The 24,587-nt window shown below is 55.0% G+C and overlaps 1 protein-coding gene across 6 annotated transcripts in view; it reads right to left on the reverse strand.

Moving 5' to 3' along the window:
• Positions 1-1,304: 1,304 nt before the first annotated feature.
• Positions 1,305-24,587, reverse strand: part of DGKD (diacylglycerol kinase delta) — a 105,620-nt gene continuing 82,337 nt past the window's right edge. For 5 of the 6 annotated variants that reach the window (XM_036997705.2, XM_073217966.1, XM_073217968.1 and 2 more), the window contains 14 exons: positions 23,884-24,033; positions 23,007-23,135; positions 21,790-21,886; positions 19,143-19,253; positions 17,105-17,201; positions 16,835-16,942; positions 15,745-15,858; positions 14,588-14,722; positions 14,140-14,291; positions 12,323-12,611; positions 11,212-11,331; positions 5,134-5,251; positions 4,088-4,218; positions 1,305-3,377 (listed from right to left, as the gene is read on the reverse strand). In XM_036997705.2, the coding sequence (XP_036853600.2) occupies positions 3,288-3,377; positions 4,088-4,218; positions 5,134-5,251; positions 11,212-11,331; positions 12,323-12,611; positions 14,140-14,291; positions 14,588-14,722; positions 15,745-15,858; positions 16,835-16,942; positions 17,105-17,201; positions 19,143-19,253; positions 21,790-21,886; positions 23,007-23,135; positions 23,884-24,033 (1,841 nt within the window). In that variant the 3' untranslated portion in view covers positions 1,305-3,287. The remainder of the gene's footprint in view (positions 3,378-4,087; positions 4,219-5,133; positions 5,252-11,211; positions 11,332-12,322; positions 12,612-14,139; positions 14,292-14,587; positions 14,723-15,744; positions 15,859-16,834; positions 16,943-17,104; positions 17,202-19,142; positions 19,254-21,789; positions 21,887-23,006; positions 23,136-23,883; positions 24,034-24,587) is intronic. The other variant, XM_073217964.1, reaches the window with a different exon arrangement.

Here is a 24,587-nt window from a genome sequence, read left to right on the forward strand (position 1 = left end):
ATAAGGCTCACTCTGCTTGCATCCCCCGTTCCCCTCTGGGTCGGCATCTGCCTGCCTCACCTCCTGCCTGCGTGGAGCCCAGCGCCATCCGAGGTGCCCACCCTGGGGCAGAGGAGAGGGAGGCTGGCCGCCGGCCCTCCCCAGACCTGCTCCTGCTCTAGGTGTGACCAGCAGGCAGCTAGAGCCAGGGTGCCTGCATGTGACACGGCCCTACTGCCTCACCCGTCATGGGAGCTGAGCCTGCTGTCAGGCCTAGGACACGGGTTAGCACTTAAGATACGATCTCTGGTGCCCACCTGCCCCATGCTTTCATCTCTGCCACCTGTCAGCTGTGTGACATGGGACAAGTTGTGAACCTCTCTGAGCCTATTTGCTCATCTGTAAAATATCCACTTGGTAGGACTGTTAGGAGGAATAGATGAGTTAACGTGTAAAGTACTTAGGCCAGCACCGGGCATAAAGTCTTGCAAATGCACATGAGCATTGTGAGCAATCATCACCGGCATGGGCCTATTCTGTGCACACGTGGGTTTCGTCATGGGTGCGTGATGCTGTTCTAGAGTGTGAGACCTTGGGGAGATCAGAGGCCAGGGCTTCTGAAAAGGTTCCTTTTATCTCAGGAAGAGACAAGTACACACACCTTTCCCCGGGCATGGTCATGTCTGGATGATGGCTGGAATGGTAGCAGCCATCATGTAACCACGAGGCCGGATCCTGGATGGCCTCATGGAGGAAGGGGGTAACCAGGACAAAACTGGGGCTCTGTTAAGGAAAGAAGGAACAGAAAGCCACTGGGGAAGCAACTGACATGTCCAAAGCCCACGCATCCCGTTTGTACACTGATTTCTGATTCCATGATTCCAGGCCCCAACCCTCACCCCAGGAAACAGATGACAAAGCGACCTTGTGCTTGGAGATGCCACACCCTGGGGAAAAAGATACTGTGACTAAAAAAAGGCAGGAGGAGAGCTTCTGGTCTGCAGTTTTACATAAAAGATCTAGGAGGGTTAGAATGTTAGGTAAAGTGGCCCAGCCTCAGGAGACCGACCCAGGCTGCATGGGAATTAAGTCTGAGACGCTCAGTCACCCAGTGCCCCGCCTTCTTGCTGAGGTTTTAATTCAGTAGATTCTAGAAGCCACACCCTAAAAAAAACAATGCCATTCTGTTTTGCTTTTCAGCCACCACCAATTCAACTTATTTTTAGCAGTGGAGAAACACAGTTCTGAACCCAGTTTGGAAAGATTTTGGCGACAAGTATTTTATGTCAAAGCACAGGAATGACGACAAATCTGACAACACAACATCAAAAACAGGCTTGTTTTATTTATACACAGAACAACTTATTTACAACCCCAGATGTGGATATGTACATAGCAACACAGGAGGCATTTGCTTCCACGGTGGGCACTGTATAAATTAAAATCATAAATATGAGGGGTAAGCCCCACCCGAGGGCACAAAACCTTTTCTCCAAGACTCCAGGATCCTTCCTTCCTCCTCCCACGCTGGCAGGGCCATGAGACGCCCCCAGAACCAGGGGCAATGTCCAGCCCCCGGCAGGGGACTGGGACGGGCGGAAGAGCAGCCCCACACGTACAGCAACAGAGACCACAAGGAGCCTAGCGCGCCGGCCCTTCCCGACAGCCGCATGCAACACTCTGGTTTATTCCCTTCGCTTCTAACTTAACTAGAATCACAAAAAATCATTTTACGTAAACAGTGTTGCTTTCATTACTGACAACATATTAATTTTAAGCACCACGCTTGACCCAAACCTAGGGGGCTCCTGGCCAGGGAGGACACTGCCGGCGAGGGGTGGCCGCCACCGCTCGCGCGCTCTCACCCATGCTCTCGCTAGTCCGGCGCTTGCTCGGGGAACTGAGAGCCCCCAGCGCCCCCAGCACAGAGCAGACCTGTTCTGGGGCCACGGGTCCGGGTCTTCATGGTCTTCCCCAGCCTGTTCTACTCGGAAATCGGTTTCTGGAGGCTAGATGGTCTCCCTCCACCTGCCGTCTGCAACGGGGGTTGTGTCAGGAAAAGGCAATGCACAGCTGCCAGGGCGCCCCTCCACGGGGCAGCGAGCGTGCACATGGGGCGCAAGACGGCCAAAAACAAACCCCACTGCTCCACGCGGGGCGGGGGCCTCCGCCCGAGCCTTGGGCCGGGAAGAGACGCCAGGGTGGGGGCACCCCCAAACCACAGGCAGGGGCCTGCCCGGGCACATGCCACTAGGGCGGCCAGCAGAGGGGTCTGTGGAGCTGATGGCAGGTAAATGCTGTTGGGCTGAGCCCCACAGGGAGCCCCACTACAGGGAGCCTCTGAGGACGCCCTCAGCACCTCCTGCCCAGCGCCTCCCACGGACAAATTGGGTGAAGCAAACCAGAGGGTGGGGTGACGGCCTGGCCGGTGCAGTTGCCCCTCACCCAGGGCTGCATCAAGAACCCCTCTCCAGGCTGGGCTGCATGTCCCTGCAAGCTTCGGCCATCACAGGGTGGAGGGGAGGGCATGGGGGTGGGGGGCACAGCAGCACGGGCGGGGGGTCCGGTCCCTCACCGCCTCCAAAAGCCGGAGCCGAGGAGCCACCCGCAGGGCCAGGGGCAGAGGACGGCCCTTGGACGGCCGCACGCCCAGGGCGGACGCACCACCAAGGGAGGGGGCGAGCGGGCCCAGGGGGCTTCCTCTTGGAAACGCTGCACCGCTGCAGACACAGGTCCCCAGCCACGGCGGCCACCCTCCCGCACGGCCCCCCAGTGCTGTGCAGGCCACGGCGTCCTGGGGACAGCGCGCCGCACAACCATGCCCACAGCTCAGGAGGCGGGGGCGCAGCCTCGGACGGAGGGCTTCAGGCCACAGGCGGGGGTCTCCCCAGCCCTGGGGCCAACCGCCCGAGGGGCAGCCAGCTTTCCTTTTCTCCACGTCAGACCAAAATGACCATGGCTGGGAACGCTGCCACCAGGGAGGGCAGGGCCATGGTAAGGGCCTTGCTGATGAGGGTCACCAGCAGCTGGCGCACCACCAAAGGACCCCGGGGCCGTGAGTGTGGCCTGGTGGTCAGCTGGGCAGACGGCAGCAGCAGGCTGACCCCCGATGCCAGGCTGGAGACGGCATGGTCCCCAAGGTAGCTGCGTTGCTGTGTCAGGCCCGGAGCTGCCGCGGTGGGGTGCCTGGGGGGCGTCCTGTCGCGGGCAGAGGGGTAGCACCAGGAGAAGGGATGGGGGCGCCGCGGCAGCGCCCCCAGGGCCTCAGTCGCGGGCAGGGCGGAGCACGCAGGCCGAGAGGGCCGAGGCTAGGCCTCGGTGGCAGGGGAACTCCGGCCCAGCTCCTTGATGCCACACAGGATCCTCTTCATGTGGCCCACCTTGGTCACGCCAAGGTCCTGCAACGAGAGGACAACACCCTGATGCCGGGCAGCGCTGGCCAGGGCCACCGACCTTCCTACTGGCCTGGTGCACACCAACGAGGGGGACATGACGGAATGGCCACATGACGTGGAAACAGTGTCAATCACAAGCACGCAGGTGCGACCCTCAAGTTTCTGACTTCAGCAAGGGCACCTTGAGCAAGACAGAAGAACACAGGCCGGGGAGGGGACAGAGGAGGGGTGGGGGGAAGGGGACAGATGGAACATGGGCCAGGGAGGGGACAGAGGAGGGGAGGGGGCAAATGGAACACGGGCCAGGGAGGAGAAGAGAGAGGAAGAGGGGAGGGAAGGAGAGGGGCGGGGGGGGGGCAGGGCAGGGACAGAGAGGGGAGGTGCGGCCAGCAGCCCAGCCTCCTGACCAAATGGGACCCTGTGGCCCGAGGGACCCCGCGTGCAGCTGTCCCACCAAGTGCTCCCCAGCTGACTCAACAGGGTCGTGTCTGCCAGCAGGGTTTTTGATGTTGAAGTGGCTCGTTGCCCAGCTGGACGAGGCAAGGGCCCCATCGCTCTGCTGTGTTTGCCGTGAGCGGGGGCATCACTGTCAAGGCAGGTGGCCTGGCACCACCCCACACCACCCCATGCTGGGCGGTGGCAGGTCGGGGGAGGGGACGAAGAACGGAGGGCGGAGGAGCCCACGCAGGTCCCAGGAGAGGCTGTGGAAGTACCTTGAGGTCCCTCCGCTCCAGGTGCAGGAGCTCAGAGCCCCGGATGTCGTGCCGCGTGAAGATGTCCTTATACTCACAGAGACTGAGGTGCTCCAGCCAGGAGGCAACCTCCTCTGTGCCCCAGAGGTGAACTGTCGGAGACGGAGAAGCACCAGTGCAGTGAGTGCCCAGAGCCCAGCGCGAGGCAGGGGGCCACCAGTGCCCCAGCAGCCACACCCGATACCCCAGAAGCAGCACCCAGGCACCCCAGCAGCCACACAACCCCAAGCTGTGCAAAGCAGTCAGGAGCCACCCACTCCAACGGGGCTTGGGCTGTAGCAGCTGTTGTCCATCCCTGCGGGTCGGCCATCAGCCTTCTGGACATTTCCCCAGTGTCCCAGGAGGGACCAGACGCCACCAAATAGGAGGGAAATGCCCATCTGCACAGCTGAGCCAGCTTTCCCTCCGCCTTCTAGAGGGTTCATTTCACTCGGGCCCCAGCAGGGAGGGAGGCATGCAGAGACCTCACTGAGTCAGAGGCACCATCAAAAGAAACCCAATTTCTGCACAAACATGCAAAGAAAAATCAAATGGAGCTGCCCTTACTGGCAGCCACCAGCAGCCCCAATCCAGGCTTGGGGCCTGGCACCTAAGGGTGCTGGGGACAGCCATACTCAGGAGCGGCACTTCAGATTTAAGACCCAAATTACTGACCCAAAGGAAAAATGTCCTTTAGTGCCACTTGCTGTTGATTTCACCACCCACAATCACTGGCGGCCGGTTCCCAGCCCGAGTGTGAGCGTGTCTCTGAGAGTCGTCACCTCTGCTGTCCTGTCCCCACCCCGCACCCCCCCCCGTAGGCAGGCAGGCAGGCGGCTCAGTGGCCGGCCACCCAGAGTGCACGGGGAGGGAGACCAGGGAGTGGCAATGACCAGCGCCCCACAGCTACGGGCAGATGCCCGGGCAGGCCGGGCCGGGGCTGCCCAGGACCCACGAGGGGAGCGCACCAGGCCAGGCCTGCACGGCGCTGGCCAGGACGGCGGGAAGGGCAGCGGGAGGGCAGGTACCCGGAGCTGCCAGGCTGCTGCTCGCCTCTCGGTTCTTGTTGTTCTTCTCTTTCTTAAATTTGGTCACCAGGCGGAACTTGCCACTGCGGCTGCGTTTGGAAAGATCCAACATCACATTCTGGCGGGTGGAAGCGAGAAACAGGATCAGAGCCGAATTTGGCCAGGCAGCCGCGTCACCATCAGAGGGCAGAGGCTAAGAAAGGCGTGTGTTCCACCGATCATTTATTCTTGTGTTTTCCCTTATTTTTAGTCTTCTATCTATTGATTTCCAATGCCTTTTGAGAGTGGTTTCACAGTGATCACAGTCTATTTTCATATTGCATTTTTTCATTTTATGATGTGCGTTTCTGATGCGATTAAAAAGCTCTGTGAATACTATCAGCCCTGTTGTGGGAAGACTACTTGGTAAGCTATGTGCCCCCCAATTTCCCAGGATGGAGCTAGAAGCTGACCAGCGCTCTGAGTAAAACTACAGCTTTTCTTGTACTTTGCAGTCTTTCTCTGGAATCTTCTCCTTGAGGCAGAATCATCGAGGCAGGGAAATAAGAGGGCCTTGGGGTGCCTGTTTTCCCTCTCAGTAGCCACACTGCCCCCCAGCAGTGCAGGGGCCTGGCAGGGCTAACAGGGCCCCCTCTCCTCTGACTGCAGTCCCACAGAAGCTAGGACAGGCGTCTCCGGCGTGATGAAGTGTTCGCACACACAAACCTGTGTATGCCAACCACCTCAACCCCCATTTGCAAAAAAAGCATAATCCCCTGATCTTTCAGGTGTGCCAATCTCCTCCCTGCTGGCCTGGACGCTGCCCCAGGGTCCTATCTGCCTACATCCCCACAAACCCGCAAGGATAGGCTGCAGCTTCATGACTCCTTCCGGTCTGACCGGGCACATGTGGTCACACTGAAAAAAACTCCATAGGAACTTTCACTGGAATCGCACCAAACCCAGAGCAGGGAAAGAAAGGGCATCTCTGGGATGTGCTCTCCGCGCCGCTCAATCTTCTTGTGCTTGTTACAGCCCTCTTGGGTTTATCCAAGGCATGTGTTTTAGGTTTTCTACTATGAGGGAGGACTGTGAAATGATACTGGCCATCAACGATTTTGAGTATCCACGTAACTTATTTTTATAAATTTCTTATACTTGGCAAAATTGCCAACTATTGATTCTAACAGCTGCTCCCAGAGGCCATCGCCCTCAACAAGCTAGCACCTGCCTGTCAGGGAGGCGGGGGGCGGTGTGGGCAGTGCAGGGTACATACTCTGTGACATGATCCAAGCAAAATCCTATTCCTGACTTTGTAATTTTTTTTAAATGCATACATGAGCAATACATTTATTATTAACATGGGTATTTTCATTAACTCATAGGATGGATAGACTACCTCAATGAGGCTGATTATCAACATGTTATCTTATTTCGTCTACCCTGCCTTTTAAAATAAGCAAATTTCAGACACCAAAGTGACCCACTCATGAATACTCCACTATGCAACTCGAAAAGACAAGAATACTTTTTAAACCATAATACAGCACCGGTATCACACTCAGCACTACCAAGAATCCATTCATCCCTGTTGAGTTCACGCGCATCACATCTCTGCAGTCAGAGGCTCACATTCCTCGAGGTCTGCTGGCCTCAGAACCCTGAGGCAGCCCCGGGACACTGGGCTTGGCTTGCCCGCAGGGCCTGGGTCTGCGTGTGAGGCGGGCCCCACCTGGCTGGCCTCAACCCTCTCCACCCCTGACCGGGAGGAGACGGACAGACTGAGAGGGGCCTTTGGGGCTGAAGATGTCCTGGGTGACGGGCTGCATTCATCAGCTGCCCAAATCTAGGTGTTCCCCAGAGACGCAAAATGCCTTTTACTCCTGTGATTTCCAGCTGGAATTTTTTTTATAAAGAACTTCTTTCGTCAACTCTATGACTTTTATACATTTACTGATACTACTGAATTTTGGAATCAGATGTGCTAGTTTTAAAAATAACTGTTTGAAACTTCTGGAGATCTCTTTTCACAACAGCATGAATTCAAATAACACTCCTGAACTATACACTTAAAAATGACAAATGTGGTACATTTTTCACTTTTTACCAAAATTTTAAAAAATGAACTAGAATACTGGCCATCCTTTTGGAGGCTCGATACTGTTTCTTGTATCTGGAAACCACACATTCCTTGACATTTTTCCTATGGAAGCAATGTTTAGGTTACTTTTCCAAGGTGTTCTATGGATGCTTTTTTTAAATGACTTCAGATTTAATCTATGTAATTTGAAATTTCCTTGAAAAAGTTTCATCAAGATTTTAAAATGTATCAGCATTTCTCCGAATGTAACTTATTTTCTTATCTACTGCCATATTCCCTTTATCACTTCATCTTGTTCATTTTTTCCTTGATGGTGTTTGCTAACGGGTAGTTTATTTCTCTTTACTTTCAAAGACCTAGCTCATAGACTTACCACTTTTTTTTGCTTTCAAATAAATGATTCCGATTTTTATGCCAGTAGAAACGTGCACCATCCCCTCCAAGGCCCCTCGGCCCTTTGTGCCTCATCCCCATCTCTTAACCTGGGCCAGGGCCCCAGAGGGTGGATGCTCCGAGCTGTAAGGTGGCCAGCAGAGGAGGCTGGAGAAGTCGGGGGCCCAAGTGCGGCCCAGGAGCGAGCCGCGTTTCCCTCCCTGCCCGGGCCTCCGGGCTGTGGCTTCGGGCCTCGGGCCCCATGCAGAACTGTCTGCAGGGACTGCCCCACCTCACTGCTCTGCCCAGCTGGCGCTATAGGGTTTCCGATTTTTGCAAATAAACCTCCACTCAGGCACCGTTTGCGCCACTCCCACCAGCTACGGCAAAACCAGTGCACATCCAAGAACTCTTAAAACCAGAGCCACTCAGACATGGCTTACAGGACCCACTGGGGCAGACATCCTGGGGGCCTCGCATGGCTTTGTCTGTTTCTGCGGCACATCTACAGCATTTGGTGCCTTATTTCTAAATCATTTTGAGGCTTAAAGCACTGTAGCTATAATCCCTGTTCCATGGGCTTTTAGGACTAAGACCAGAAAGGTCCAAACAAACACGCTGGTTGGTCACCCTGCAGCCTGGGCAGGCTGCGGACCTCCTGCTGCAGCATGAATTCAAATAACACTCCTGAACTACCGCGCGGCGCATGAACAGAGGGAATCCTGGCTGTCCCTGTGTCTTCGGATGGAATCCGCGTGCAGGGGGACGCCACCCATCCCGGGCAGGCAGGGCACAGGCGCAGGGGGCGGCAGCTGACAGCCAGCCCAGTTTCTGCTCCGAGTCCCTATCTCAGGTCTCCCCGTAGTCCAGAGCCGGCTTTAAACATCTCCAAGCCATACTGGATCTGGCACTTCAACGAAACACAGTAAGGCAAGTTACTGGAAAAAGGAAACTTTTAAAAGGACATACAAAATACAAACCTCAATGTTCTGAATGTAAAATAAAATTTCTCTGTCAGTTGCTTTAATTTTTCTAAACTCTTCCTCTCAATTTCTATAATGGTACTGGTGTTTCCTGCTGTCAGGAGCTGGTCTAGCCTATACTAACATTTTGAAAATGTCCTACGAGCAACAGAAAAGAGAGCATATTCCCCCTTTATAGAGCATAAAATTCTCCCTATAGAAAAACAGGATATATATTTGTATATATTCTATTATACACGTCTTTTCAATTTTGCTCAAATGCTGTGATACAGTGCACATAATTGATCATGGACTGTGTGATGGCTCACACTACAATTTAGTTTTCACTTCATATACTTTGTGCCTGTAAATCAAAATTAAAATTTGAGGGGTAGTCACTAAAAGAATAGAGAACATATTGACCCTTAAACAACATGGGTTTGAACTGCACAGAGCCAGTTCAAAATAAACTGCAGATTTTTTTCAATAAATATATTGAAAACTTTTTTGGAAACTTCCAACAATTTGAAAAAACATTTTCTCTAGCTTATTGTAAGAATACCACATATAAATACATATAACGTACCAAATATGTGTTGATCAACTCTTTATGTTATTGGTAAGGCTTCCAGTCAACAATAGGTTACTAGTAAAGTTTTAAGGGGATCAAAACTTAGAGGTGGGTTTTCAACTGTGCTGGGGGTTAGTGCCCCAAACCCCTGTATTGTTCAAGAGTCGACTGAATTTCCAAACCAGTACAGCACAAACAAAATTATGTGGGAGGAAAGAGAGACTCATCGCTCAAAACGGAGAAAAAGAAAGTGGGAAGAATACAAACCACAAAATATGGTAAAAATATATCTAAATATACCAGTAATCGGGCCGCTCTGAAGCACAGCATACCACACTGGAGAAAACCCCAGCATTTAGCATATGTTATTTATAAGAGAGACAATTCCAATAAAGCTTGAAGATAAAAGCATGAAAAAAAAATTACCAAACAAGTGGACTTGAAAATAAAAATACAAATTATTAAAGGTCTTTACATCATGGTAAAACCTACATCTACCTGATAACACAGCCTCAAGATAAGATAAAGCAGAAACACAAAACCACAAAGATAAATTGAGGCATGTACTTTGTAGTCCGAGTTCAATAGTGATTGCTAGATCAAGAAGACAAAAACAAATTTTATTATAAAATCATATTTTACCAACATAAAGTGATCTTTATCATTTACTGTCTTAATTATGCAATTCTATTTTTATATTAGTGTGGCTCCTTTGGGTTTTTTTAATTGTGTCTTCTTAATCTTTCTGTGTCATAAGTTTTTATTGGAGAGAAAACCGGGCTCTTATGATCAGTACGTGATAAGACTTCTTTTCTAACACGATCTGGTAATAATTCGCTTTTAAGAGTGGAAGCTCTGTTGTTTCTATCATCTTATTTTCATGCTGTCAGCTATTGGCCAGCCCCTCACTTTCTTTTGCCGTACAGACCGCATTGTGTTTCGTCTTCTGCAATGCTTTGGAAAGACATTAAGTCTTCAATTCTACTAGAAACTACCTAAAAGTTTTTTAAAACATTACTGACCCTACATTCACCCAGCTGTCAGTCAAGAACTCCTCCTTCCACCACAGGGCAAGGAACTTAATGTGCTTCCCTCCCTCTGTCCGTCTTCGGCCCAGACTCCCTACCTCACTGTCCACTCTACAGGTTCCAATGATTTAGTCTGGAATTATGGGGCTAGGTTACTGTTACATTTGTTGAACATTTCATATATCGTTATTTTAGAAACTTTCTTTTAAATGAAAACCTTATAATTAACCAATTTTGATAAGGTTGGCCTGACCCTGTAACCCAAAGTCCTTGTTCTTAAGTTACCGAGGTTTGTTGCTTGCCTAGAGGGCCTCGAGCCCACTTTCCACACAGGGTTTGCACCTGTCAACAAATGCCGTGTGTTCGGGAAAGACATGGACGTGGCTGCCCTGCTCTGCATGCTCGCCGTGCGGCCTACAGATTCCAACCAACGAGGCTGGTGGCCGGGCACCCAGTGTGCAGCACGCAGCAGGTCTTTATCTCGTGAGCCTGTGTTGCCCTCTGGTGACCTTTTCTCCTGGCACTTGGGGGGGAAGGCAGTCTAGGCTTTGCCTTTGCCCAGATGCTGCCATAAAGACTGAGCATCCAATGAGCTCCTCTCCTGGGCTCCCCTGCCTGTGCGCCTGCTGCACATCCAGCTATTGGAACCGTGGCAGGCGGATGCATGGAAGAAAAGCATGGCTGTGAGTCCACACCACCTCCATCCCTGCCAGCAGCGGCTTCAGGGAAGCTGCCACTTATCCTGCCGACGTGTCCCTGGGCTACGGCACACACGGGGCTGGGCTCCGCCTGCCGTCTATGTACTCCCTGGCTGGCCGGGCCCCACAGTTCTGTCTCCATCTGTCCCATTCAGCAAGGACGGTTCTTGATGCCGGCTCCCTCCTGCCTGCTAGTCTGTCTCTGTGCTTGGAAGCATTTTAAGGCACAAGTCTCAAGACGCCATACTAGGGCTGCAAGACTGACACCATCCTCATCCCCAATCCGCGCAGAGCACACTAACCGCAGGCATCAGAGGGGGAGCAGTGTGCCCAGGGCACCCGAGCTGGGGGGCCGGGACCTGCCTACCTCGTCATCACCGGGCTCCAGGGGCGGGCCCAGCCAGGGCGTGTCTGCCAGCTTCTGGAGCTGCTGGTCCATCTCAGTGAGAGCAGCCCCAAGCCGCTCCTTCTGTGGGGGGTCCAACTGCTGCTCCAGGCGGGGAGGAAAGAGACACAGCGGTTGTCAGCAGCGAGGAGTGAGGGCCGCAGCAAAGCCCCCGGCCGGCCCAGCGCAGACCGCTGCAGAGGCGGAGCGCACCCTACAGGACCTCCCAAGGAGACGCGATCACAGAGCGCCAGCTCAGGGGCCACACTCAGAACCCCCCCTTCTGAGACGCATCAGGGTGGGAATCAACTCCTGTCATAAATAATGCAGTAAACCCAGCTTATCTGAAAATGACAGCAGCAGGGCTGACACTTTCTCTGCTTCACTCTTTTTTTAATTAAAGTATTGCTGATCCACAATCTTATACTGGTTTCAAGTATACAACAGTGTTCAGCAGTCACCGTATTATTAAATCCTCACCCCCACTAGTGCATTACTATCTGTCAACATAGGAAGATTGCAGATTCCCTGACTATATTCTCCATGCTGTACTACTATTCCTGTGACCAACTTCTGTTATGACTGAGAAATTTTGTGCCCCTTTGTCCCCATCACCCACCCCAACCCCTCCCCCATGGTAACCATCAGTCACTTCTAAGACTCTCAACTGCTGTTTTGTTCATTTTGTTTTGTTTTTAGATTCCACATGTAAGTGAAATTATATGTTATTTGTCTTTCTCTGTCTGGCTTATTTCACTTAGCATAAACACCCTCTAGATCCATCCATCTTGTTGCAAATGGCAGGATTTCTTTCTTTTTTATGGCTGAATAATATTCCATTGTGTATATGTACCAAATCTTCTTCATCTACACCAACAAAGGTGCTCCTGTCCACAGTCTCTGACAAGCTGGGGATGACACTGAGATGTGGCCAGAAGGCTCACCAGCCAGTGGTCAGACTAGATGACCTCTGAGACCCGTTCCAACACCGAGTCCCAAATTCTTGAGGCCAGAAATTCTGGACTAACATGTGCCACCCTTTGTGCAACAATGGCCACTTCACGCCCAGCAGGGGCCTGGCCTCTCAGCTCACCAGGGCCATCTTGCCAGCCAGCAGCAGCTCCGTCTCACTGCGCAGAGCTTTGATGTTATTCACCATTTCCAGGACAAAGCTGCAGTTCAGCCCCGTAGAGGAACCTGAAGAGGCTCCATGCAGCAGCCCCAAGGGCCCCAGTAGTCCGGGGGAGGAAGACCTGAGCGGCGCAGGCACCTCCGCGGCTCTGGCCTTGCTGTACACGCGGTCCATGGACTTGGAGCTGGCATTGACAGCGTGGGCGAGCTCCTGCTCCACGCCCCGATGGCACTGGGCTATCTCCCGGATACTAGAGAGCAAGGAAAACAGGGGCTCCTCAGGTCAGGCGGAGGGGGCCTGTAAGGTCACCTCCCTCAGCACAAGCCCAGGTTAAGCCAAGGTTAAGCCCAGAGGGCTTGGTTCGATCATAATAACCAGCACAGGATGACCTTACTGATCATTTCCTGACGAATGGCAAACAAAAGATCTTAAACAAGAAATCTAACATCAAAATCTAAGTTTTTCTAGCAACTTGATCCTGCAAGAAAATGCCCAAAATGAAACTTAACACCCTGTCAAATGGCAAGCTGGTAAATAGCCCAGTTTATAGGCCTCCTGCATGGCGGCCCTGACCCTTCCTGTAAGGGGGCTGTGCCTGCCCTGCTAAGTGGAAATGACAGGACCCTCCCAAGGGGGACAATCCTGGCTTAAAAAAGGCTCAGACCCTGGGACACAGCCCCAGGCACTAGCCTCTTGCCCAAGGGAGCCACCCAAATATAAGGCAGTGACAGGGCTGGACATGGAGGGTGGGGGCAGCAGGGGCAGGCAGAGAGCACAGTCAGGGCAACTGGGTGGGGAGCGACATGCCCTGGCCCCAGGGAAAACGGGGGATTGCCGATGGACTTCAAACAAGGCAAGGACACAGCATGTTCACCTTCCCGGCAGGCCACCAGGAGGCCACTGGCTTTGCGGGGACAAGAGTGAAAACGGGAGGCAGCTAGAAGCTGGTTGCACAGCAACTAATTGGGTAAATAAGTAAGAAGTGAGGTGTGGTTACTGATTTGGGGGGACAGAGGTGGAGCGACCACCTGAGACGGAGAACACGTGCTCTTGGGGAAGGACATGGAGCCAGAGGGACGCGCTGAGCCGGAAACGCCTACTGGATGCCCGTGAGAGCTCCCAGCCTACTGGCCGAGGGCCTGGTGCCTGGGGAGAAGGTATGGGAAGAGGAGCCTAGAAGGGCAGGCAGATCCCCAAATCTCCAGGACCACAGTGCTCCTGGCAAGGAAGGATGGCGAGGAGGCCAGGAGGAGGCAGGGGGGCTGGTCAGGGGGTGAGGGCACACCAGGAGGTGGCAAAACAACCGGGCAGCATCTGAAGAGGGTCATCGGATGTGGCAACTGAGAGGGCAAAGGTCGGTCACAGGCTGAGCATGACCCTCCCAGAGGGGCGGGGAGCACAGACAGTGGGCAGAGCTGTGAACACTGCTGCAAGGTCAAAGCAGCTCTCTGGGGCAGTAAAGGGGGCAGCAAGTGAAATATTCTTAGGAATCCAGGATAGGCGTTAAAATCTGAGCTGGCTCTGAAAACGCCTGTGGGTTTTAAGCTTCCAGCTACAAAAACTCCACACGATCTCTCAAAGACCTAAACCTCTCAAAGTGGACCTAACCAAAGTGCAGGGTGAGCAAAACCCCCAGCCTCGTGACGGAGACCGACTGGCACGCAAGACCCAAGTGAAGCTCAACGCCTGCGCCCAGCAACGACGGCGGAGCCCGGAGGCTGGCAGGGCCCAGCGCTGCAGGGGGCGCAGGCTAACCGTGCAGGAGGGCAAGAGCCCACCTGTGGATGAGGGCTCCCGCCGCCTGCCCAAACTGGTCCATCTGGGTGGCCTCTTCCTCGGACAGGATCTCCGGGTGCAGAGAGCAAGATGGGGGGCGAGGCAGTTCGCACTTTTGCTTGTCTTCCCAGGACTTGAGGGTGTTCTCAAAGGCCTAGGGCACAGGAACTCGGCGTTAACACCTCCCGCGTCTCAGAGGCAAGCTCACGCTAACAACAAACATCACCGGGTCACCAGCACGGCAACCAGAAAAGGAGACACAGAAGTCTTCTGTGCGCTGCGGAGGGGGAATGGTCCTCCAAGTTACAGCCCTGTTCACTTAGCCTTAGCGACAAAAATAAACTCCTAGGAAACACTAACAGCTCCAGGTCTTCTCGCAGAATATGCATACGGGTGCCCCGGGCAAGCGCGGGGGCCCTCTTTCCGGGTCCCCACAGGCAGCCTTCTCACCCGATCTCTTGTGAGCGTCTGGGCCCGGTTCTTATGGATAATCCGAATGTATCCCGGGGGCTGGACCCAGGCCTCTCCGTCCACCTGCACAGGCACGCCCTCATCTCCCAGGATGGAAATCTTCACCGTGCGACACTGCGGGAACAGCTGAGCCATTACTCATGCACCGTGCTGAACCAAGGATCCTCAAAGAGCTGCCTCAGCGCTGTGGGAGCCTCCCATCTTTGTGCCCCGGTTGGTGCCAGGCAACCTCTAGGGTGCCCACAGCCAACCGCCTCTGCGGTCAGCTCAGCCCGCCCTGCGCCCCCCGCACAGCACTGCGTCTGGGACCGGCAGTGAGAAGTCACTGCTCTGGCATGAGCCCAGGAGGGCAGCGGGGAGATCATGACCACCAAGGGCCGCTGGGTCCCTGGGCCCGCGCCAACACTCCCAGCCAGAACAGAGCACATTCCCAACAAGAGGTTAATGACATGCCAGTCCTCTCTTTGACAAAAACTACTGCCGAAGAGTTAAAATTGAAAAATCGAAGCAGCACCCTATGGAGACAGTCTGGGGCAGGAATCACTGGATGATCACAGCCTGGGGTGCAGGTGAGCTGTGCTATGAGCACCCCCCACCCGTATACTCTGTGTGCTGTAAGAACACCACCTTCCCAGCCCTACTGACAGGCAGGCCCTTCCCAATCCATTGCAAGAAGTCCTCGGGGAGCCTAGGCCCCATCTCCCCTCTCCAGCTGGGCCTTAGAAGGGCCCACAGGTCACATTCACTCAGCCTCCATTCCCAAACTCAGGCTCCACTTCCGGAAGCTGAAGGCACTGGGCCGGGTTCAGTGGGCCTGTCTCATCTCACCCCCGTCCCAGGAGGGCTGGGACACAGCCGCTACCACAGGGAGAGCTGGCACAGGGAACTCAGGCTGGGTTCAAGTTGGCCCTAGTTCGGAAGGACTGGTTTTTAACTGTCAAATGCAGCAGGTGAAAAAGGGCTCTGAAGCAGGAGGAGGCGCCAGGGGCCATCCTGGAAGGTGACCCCTGGCCGGCTCTGTACCAGGGTCACATTTATCAAGGACTGCAGTTCTGGGCCAGGCTCTGCCCCTCCAAGCCTGTGAGCCAGGCTGCCTCCCAGGCTCCTCCACCCCGCCTGCAGGGCCATGGCAGTACCTGGGCAATTCGGTGATGCTGCAGCTTAATGACGCGGGACACAGCCATCTGCATACTGCCAAACACAGCGACCACCTCCAAGATCTTATCATCGAATGACGGAGCTGTGAACGTCTGCAAGGGCCCACGTTAGAGCTGACCGCTGCTCTAACTTCTGCGAGCATGCCCTACCTGCACTCTTCTCACTTGGGGCTGCTGTACTGGTTAGACACAGGGCCCGGGGCACCCTCGCTGCAGCAGCAGGGGTAAGGGGAATACGCCACTACACGGCTTCTAGTACCGACCCTGAAACCGGCTGCCTGGGATCAAATCCTGCAGCTGCCACTTTCAAGCCATGGGACCCTGGACAAGTTACTTAATTAAAATTCTCTCTTCCTCAGTTGTAAAATGGGGATAATACTGGTATATTCCCAGGAGGTTCTTATGAGGAAATGTGCACAGTACTTAGAACAGCGACAGCATATAGTATGTATGCAAATGCAACTAGAGTCAACTATCTTTCTTAGCGATTCCGTACAAAGGAAGTCACACCCCCAGTTAAAACCTACTAAGGCCTCCCACAGTTCTTGGCACAGACTCCAAACTTCGTCCCAGGCTTATGCAACCCCATTCTGACTACTAACTTACGTTAGCTCTAACAGCTCTGCACTCCACACGCTGCACATGGCCCTCGGGGAGCTTCCTCTGTGCACCACGCCCTCTCGCCACCACACCTTCACACATGCTGTTCCCTCTGCCGGGAGCAGCCTCCCCAACTTGCCCTCCCCGCCCACAACTCCACGTGACCTGGCCAACCCCAAGGCTCCCTGCAGGTCTCAGCATAGATGTCTCCTCCTAGAAGCCTTCTCAGCTCCCACATCACACCAGTTCCTCTGATCACATCTGTCCTTCTCAGAGGCCCTTCTTGTGAATTGGGGACCCTGCCTCGTTCTCCACTGTCCCCCCACGGCCAGCACAAGGGAGGTATCCCACCCATCCCTCCATGTCACACCAGGTGGGCCAGGATGCCCCATCAGGGTCGAAGTGGCTGACACTCCAGGTACCCACGCCCCGAGCCTGGGCCCACACCATCCAGCACCCTCATACGTACATCATCTTCCTTGGTGCCCCCCCAGAAGTTGGTCCCTCCAGCATAGCTGGGAATGTTGAGGACAGCAATTCCCTGGAGACTGGGGAGTGGGATGGGTCGCCCGTCACACTGAGCAGCAGAAAGGCAGGAAAAGGAGAAGACACACGGGGTCACCCGGGCCCTTCCGCAGCAGGGCTCTCACCAAGGGAGCCACAGGGCCCAGGGGCTCTGTGCGCCGTGAGGACGCCGGGCAGCCCCGCCCCCCGCGGCCGCGGGAGGCCCCGTGCTCACCTCCAGCAGGACCTTCTGCTCCAGGTTCCTGTAGGTTCGGTGCAGCAGCTCTTTGGTGCCGAGAACGCCGTACCACATCATGTTCTTGGTCCTGCTCCTGGAGACGGAGAGCAAAGGCCGACGGGGGCCCCGGCTTGCTTTATACACTCACCTCCTTTCCGCAGGGGGGATCTGAGCACAAGGCAGCCTGGCTCGGCACCCTCGTAACAGCGGGCTCCCACGTAACAGAGCCTGTCCTTACAGTGCGTCTATGTAAGATATACTTAAAGAGGCAGATTTAGTGACAGGAAGTTCTGCTAAAAAGTAACATTCTCAAGAAAGTAATCCTGCCCTGAAAGGCAAAAAAGTTGCCATTACAGAACTTCACAAAAATCCTATAAATCATTATTTTTTTCTAGCTATAAAAAATTATGCTTACCAGAGACAATTTGGCAAGTGCAGAACAAAGGAGGGACTAATCTCTCTGACTCCCACGTGTGTCCGGCTGCCCAGCATGCTGCAGTGTATTTCCTTACTCTTTTCCGGGTACTTCATTTAAAGAGGAATGAAGTTTCCAGCCTCCTCAGACGGGTCACTTTGCCCCGCACGCTGTGCCCTGAGGTGTGGCCGAGCACAGCGGGGCATTTCCCTATGGCATGTGCCACATAATCCCTCTCACCGGACCCAGCCTGCTCCCCCACAGTGAGCTCTATAAATGACATAGTGGTGGACCCCTGTACACACCTCTTTGCCCACATTTCTAATTACTTCTTTAGGACAGATTTGTAAAAATGGAATTTTTCTGAAGAGACCTTTTTAAAGCTCTTGATAACAAATTCAAGATTATGTATCAAGGTCCCAAGGTTGGAAAATTATATTATACATGCCCTGTTTTCATCTATTTTACTCTGCTAAATTATGTGTTTTAATGCCTTTGCCAGTTCTATCTGAACTAAGAGGGATGTTTTTAAATGATTCGGGCTCACCAGCAAGTGCATGTGTAATGGGGACGCCCCTGGGGGCACTGAGCCACCTTCCTCCACTCAGGAGACCCAGAATCCAGAGACTGTTGGAGATCCTAAGCTTGTTTTTGTTCTCCTAGAATTCCAATGGCACAGACCCTGGGTGATCACCAGGGCAACCCTCAGATATGAGTGGGACACCTCCCAGGCGGCTCCCCTCCAAGAGACAAGGGCACCACGTGGGGGGACACGGTCAAGACACCAAACGGGCAGTTCTGCAGGCTGTCCTGCGCCAATGGCCGCTCTCTGGCCAAACCCACAGAGGCCTCCCCTCCCTCTCGCTCCCCTACGACGCCAGAGCTGAGCAGTCTCTCTCCTCGGGGCGACTGTGGGGAAGGGCCGGGTGGGAGAGGTTAACTCCACTTCACTCCTCGTGTTTCCACAGAGGGGGTTTCCCCTGCAGCCCAGAGGGCACCTTCCGAGTCTCTCCATCCTCTCTCCGGGCGGGAAGACTAAGGAGATGGCAGTCTAAGGAAAGGAACTGAACACCCCCTACAAAAGCCCTCGGGGGCCTCTCCTGTGGCTGTCTTGCTGTGAGGCGTGTGCTCTCAGGGGCTTCGTGGGGCGAGCCCTGCCTGCACCGTGGAGCTGCCTGCTGTGCCTGCGCCTGGGGCGGGGCTGGCTGACGTGGGGACAGACACCCAGACTGGCTGACCAAGGGCGCTGGGGACGCACAGTAACTTCCAAGCGCACTGTGTCCCCTGTCCCTTATAGCGTCATCACAGACTTGCAACTTAAGAGACTCAGCCCATTCCAACTGACTGCAGTGACTGGCTTCTCCTCTGGCATCTGCCCCAACCTGGCTGGGCCCAGGGGTGCAACCCTCGTCAGGCTGGCATCCTGGACACCCACCTGCTTCCTCCCCAACCTCGGGAAAACACTTCCCTTCCTGACAAGGCCCTCCGGCTGTGTGTCTTCTGCTTCTGCCTCAGCACTCCGCACGCCCTTTACCCCACCGACTCCACACACCGCCCACCAGCTGGAGGGAGACAGGAGGACAGGAGGGGGCGGGGGAGCGCCCGTGAGGCCCCGCCCACCTGCACTTCTCGGGGTGCTCGTCGCGCTTGTTGTTGAAGTCCAGGGATATCTTCGCGTCCAGGCCGATGCCGAAGTAATTGTTCATGACACACTTCTCAGTATAATACTCTCTGCAAAGCAGGGTTCCAACCAATCAAAAACCCTACTTAGCAGCTTTTCCTCCCAGCCTGCCAGCCTCTAAGCACCTCCACCCGAGGGCAAAACGCACAGCACTTTTTTTTTTTGGTAGAAGCTTTGCAACAGAATTCACACAGCCACAAAGTTACCCACCTGAAACGCATGCTCCTCACACAGTCATGTAACTCACTAATGCTAACTTCTCATCAGCCCAGGGAAGCCCATGCCCTTCAGCCAGCGGCCCCCACCCCTCCCAGCCCCGGCAACCACTGGTCTGCTTGCCAGCCCCATGGATGTGCCTATTGATGGAATCACAGGACAGTGCCCTCTGCATCTGCGCCTGTCACTGAGCACAGGTTTTCAGGGCTCCCCCATGTTCAGTACTTTATCCCTGTTCAAGGCCGAATAGCACCCCACTGTAGGGCTACTGATCTCACTTTTCCCCCATCAGCTGATGGACACCCGGGTTGTTTGACTTTTGGGCCACTGTCTGCAAACAGCTGAACACACACTTTAGCATGAACACACTGTGATTTCTCTTGGGCACATCTGCAGGAGAGGAACTGCCAGGCTGCGGGGAAGCTCTGGGTCTTGAGGCATTGCCAGCCTGTCTTCCAAAGTGGCTGTGCTGCCTCACGTCCCCCGCCAGCAACGTCCACCCTGGTGCTGCCCAGGCCCCATCAAAGCAGTCTCCAAATCTGAGAACATCCACCTCGGCCTTCCCTTTCCTGAGCCCACCACTGACAAGACCCATTCATTCCAGCGTCTCCTGTCCAGCTGGCAGTCCTGCCCCTGCAGCTGACCTGGCGGCTGGCAAAGCCTCGCCCAGCCCTGCTGTCCTGCTACAGGAGCCGGATGCCCATTCCCATGGCTGCAGGGGCAGCACCCGTGCCCTGTCAGCCTGGTTTCCAGCAGTGCGGGTGGGTAAAGGGAGGGGTGATCCTTCACGAGAGGAAGTAGCAAGGAAACAGGTATGTAGACGGTCCCGGCGGAAGATCCCACACAAACACAACAGACTGTCAGGCTCAGGAATACCGCCTGGGTCAGAACTCAGCTCCACTGCAGGCGCACCGGCTTTGCAGCCTTATCTGAGAAGAAATCCCCACGTGTACGTGCGCTTATGACACACCTCATCCAAGTGTCAGCAGCCGACTAAGAGCAACGCTCTGGGACAGAACTGTTTTCCGAGCTGAAGTCCACATGCTGACCAGTGTTTATAGGTCCTAGGAAAACGGGGGGACCCAGCCCAGAGAAACAGCACAGGCACAAAGGGAGAAGCTGGAAAGGTCAGGCACAGGCCGCTGGGAGGTGGGGAGGGCCCAGCCCCAGGAGGCCACTGTAGGCAAAGGCAGGGGGACCCAAGCCCCAGAGCTGCCGGGACAGACCCTGTGCTGGGAGCAGCTCTCGTCTCACCCGTCTGAAGGGGAGACCCACAGCCTGAGCTGCCAGACATGGAATTTCAATCTCTCAGATGAAGGAGACAAACGAAGCCTCCAGTTTAGAAGGCCCGTGGGCGCGGCTCACAGGCGGCCACAGCTCTGGCCTTGCTGAAGCAAACCCCACCAGGAAGGGCCAGGACCACAGCCCCAGTCGGGCCCAGGAAGGGGTGGGCCCGGGGGCGGTCGGTGCGAGGAGCAGACAGACCCCAGCAGTGTCCAGCCCGGGACGAGGGCGCTGAGATGTGCACGCAGGCCAGCACCTGGCAGCAGGTGTCTGCACAGAGGCCGCCATCTTGCACACAGTGGGACAGAGGCTGTCGCTGCGTGCTTTCAGCTCCACCTTCCCAAACCACAGCCTCTGTGAACCTCGTGGTTCTCACTGTTACTCTCCCCTACCATGCCTGTTAACAAATTGCCACCAGCTTCTGGCTGCCAACTTGCTAACCGTCAGCAGGAAGGAAAATCTAGACTGGGTTTTCAAAATGCCACCTGTGTCCACCATGGCCTCTCTATACACAGACGCCACTGACCCGCTGCACAGACGTCCTCACTGCCGCAGACACTGGGAGAGGACGCGGTGTGAGGAGCACAGCACAGCTGGGGCGTTCTTCCCTACAAGTCTAAACCAGGGCAGTATCCCCCGGGACCACAGAGGAGCTTCCAGCCCCAGCATCCTGACTCTGCAGCCCCAACAAGGGGGAGCAGCAGCCTGCAAGAGGGGCACAGACTGTGGGGAAGAGGCGGCCACACGGCGCCTGCCAAGGACACTGGCGAGTGAGCACAGAGAACACACGCAAAGCTCTGAACCCACTGAAAACTCAGAACAGGAGGCATATCCAGGTGCCACTGACGCGTGCCCATTGCAGGAACCTGGGAATGAGCCGCGACAGGCTGCACCCGTCACAGGAAGTACCCAACCCCACTCTTTAGCTGAGGCTTCAGGATTCCTAGGTTTTCCTTATCAGCAAACACCAATGGGAAGAGGATCGCCTAGTCGACTGTTTATGGACTTCTCTAGTTAATTCCAAACGCTTTCTGTGCTCTGGCCAGATTTTAACAATATGCCTACTTGGTTTACCCCCATACTCACAGGTTTTCGGGTTCGGAGTTAAAGGGGTCAGCATTAATTAATAAGCGACTGATGACTGACCCTCCAGGCAAAGACCCAGACATCCCAGCCCGAACATCTGGAGAGAGGGAGAGGAAGACACAGCGCTGTCGGGGCTCCTCATGCAGAGAAGCTCCTGTCTTTGAGGCTGAAGGACACGTAGTCTTCACAACACTGTACTTAAATGTGTCTGAAATAATGCATGAACATGTCCAAATTCTGACAATTAATAGTCGCAGGTCAAAAATCACCATCATAAATCCATGATCATGGAGCAAAAATAAACAAACTGGGTGGCAGAAACCAACACCTCTGAGACATAATGAACACTGCTCCCAAAGGCGGCCCTCATCAGTGCAGGGGGCCCCACCGAGTGACCTCCGAGGGCACAGCTCGGGCGCTCGCTCGTGCAGCTTCGTAGCTGTTTCATGAGAAGCGAGAAAAAATCAAGGAGTACCCCAGGCGACTGGAACCCCAGGTTCCTGCACCAATTCGGACATTTTAAATCATAACATCAAGGCAGTGATGGAGCCCTGCTTTTGAACATCATGCCAGCCCATCCCGTCGGGTTAACGCTCTGGGCACTGATTAACCAAACACATCTCCCGAGACACATTTCCCAAGGACTTCTGCAATGTTCTATCTACTCAGTGAAGATTCACCTAGAAATTGGCAAATCACTTATTGGAGCAGATGGTGGGAGGAGGACGAGGGTCACGGGGTTGAAACTGCTGATAGGACTCCCCGGACTTGCTCCAGAGATCCCCGAGGCCTCCTGGGCCAGGCGGGGCACATGCTGCACCGTCTGCTAGAAATAACGGGGCGATGGCACTGGCTCCCCAGCACAACCCTCCCTTTCCACTCCAGAGAACTCCTACGTACCCTTCAGCACCCAGCTTGAGTACTACCTCCGCAGTGAGGTGTTCCTGGCCCCCCACCACAGACCCACCCCCCCTTCCCCCATGGAATTTGGGTGCCATCTGCCCTTAGTAATAAATAAGGGCACTTTTCATACTATGACTTTGAAGCTCTATCTTTCCCACAGACCTATAAACTCTTGGAGGACAAGGACCAGTCTCATTCAAGCCCACACACCCGTGCCAGGCGAGTGACAGGCCCTGGGCCTCACTGGCCGGCAGGTCACCACCCCCCGCTCCCCCGCCGGTGCTGTGGCCCTGCCCACCTGCGGGGACACTCACTGGGGAACAGGATCTTGGTGTTCAGTGCTGGCAGGCCGTCCCGGTTTCCTGACTGGGCTGGAAGAGAGGCAGAACCGCCCAGTGACAGACTTCCTTTGCTTATCAGCTTCTCACATGGGGATTTGGCCACTATTAAAACAGAACAGAAAGCCAGAGACTGTCTAAAATAGGACATTACTGACTACTGGGCGAGTTCATCAGACAAATGACCAGGTGGAAGGGCCAAGGGAGGTGAGGGTTGGTTTAAAACCACGGTCAGCACCAGGGAGGGCATGCGAGACAAATAAGGAGGCCCAGAGAGAGAGGAGGAGGAACGAGGCGGGGCAGAGAAGCATCAGGTTTGCATGCAGGCCACTGAAGGCGCTGGGCCGGGCAGAGGAGGCTGAGGCAGCGATGGGGCAGCTCACCCCAGATCACAGCCAGGGCTGTGGGAGTCTGTGCGCAGGCAGAGTGGAGCTCTGGGAGGTAACGACCGTGGAGTGAGCGCTCAGGCAGGTACCTCCCAGGGCCTGTGCATGTCAGGCAGGGAGGGAGCACCTCTGCACAGCAGGCACAAGCACGGGGTGGGGAACGGGGGTGAGCACTCCCAGGTGGCCCTGCACACAGCGCTGGCTGGCTGCAGCCAGCAGACCCTGAGTCCTGCTGGGCCTGAGCTGCTGCTTCTGAGGGAAGCACACTCCTCAGCAGCGAGGCTCTGGCCACAGACCACACATATCAGGTGGTGCACGGGAACAGGCCGTGTGTTCACGACTTCCTGTACTAACAAGTGGCCAAAGCATTTATGAAAAAGCGTCCTAAAACCTCCGAGGCGAGCTTTCTGGTGCTGCAAAACCAAAAGGCCCGGCTGCAGTCCTGGGGTCGCCAAGGCCGCCGATACCTTTGCAGAGGCTCCTGCTCTTGGCAGCCCCGCAACTCTCGCTGTGGCACACTCTGTTGTCCGACCTCAGGTCCCTTTTCTCCTCTGACGCAGACAGACCTAAGACGAAGCCCTCCTGTTCTTGGGTCTGGGCGTTCTGCTCGTCGACAGCTGTGCAAGGGAAGGATGTCTGCAGCTGAGCACAGGGCGCCAGGCCCACAGGTCATGCCCAGCAGATGAGCACTGCTGGCATGACTCCCTGCCCCGTCTCATGCTGGATTTTTCTTCCAGTGGCCTCTTGGCTGAAGGCTGAGACCCCGAAGCTCCCACCCTGCCCCACCCTTCTCCATGGTCAGCACCCTGCAAGTGCAGCAGGCATCCGGGCCTCTGTGCCAACAGGCGGGGGACCAAGGACAGCCAAGAGGCCCTAGACCTGGAGAGAAGGTGAGTGACTGATGGCATGAGGGCAGAACAGCCCAGGACGGACATGACGGCCCCACCTGACCATCAGCTAGGAGACAGGTGTGCAGGAGGGGTCACGACCTCGTTATTCTCACTCCCGTACATAGCAGGTCCGTCTGCTCAGTGGAAAGGTTGGGGCTGGCAAAAGGCCTGGGGCGCATGGAGTGGGTATGAAATGGTTTCCGAGGGTGATGGGAGAGAAGACAGACCAAGACTGACAAGAGAAAAACCTGCTGAGGAGGGAAATGAGGGCCTGAGGGCTG

The sequence above is a fragment of the Manis javanica genome, chromosome 12 (genome assembly GCF_040802235.1).
Source record: "Manis javanica isolate MJ-LG chromosome 12, MJ_LKY, whole genome shotgun sequence".
Lineage (NCBI taxonomy): Eukaryota > Metazoa > Chordata > Mammalia > Pholidota > Manidae > Manis > Manis javanica.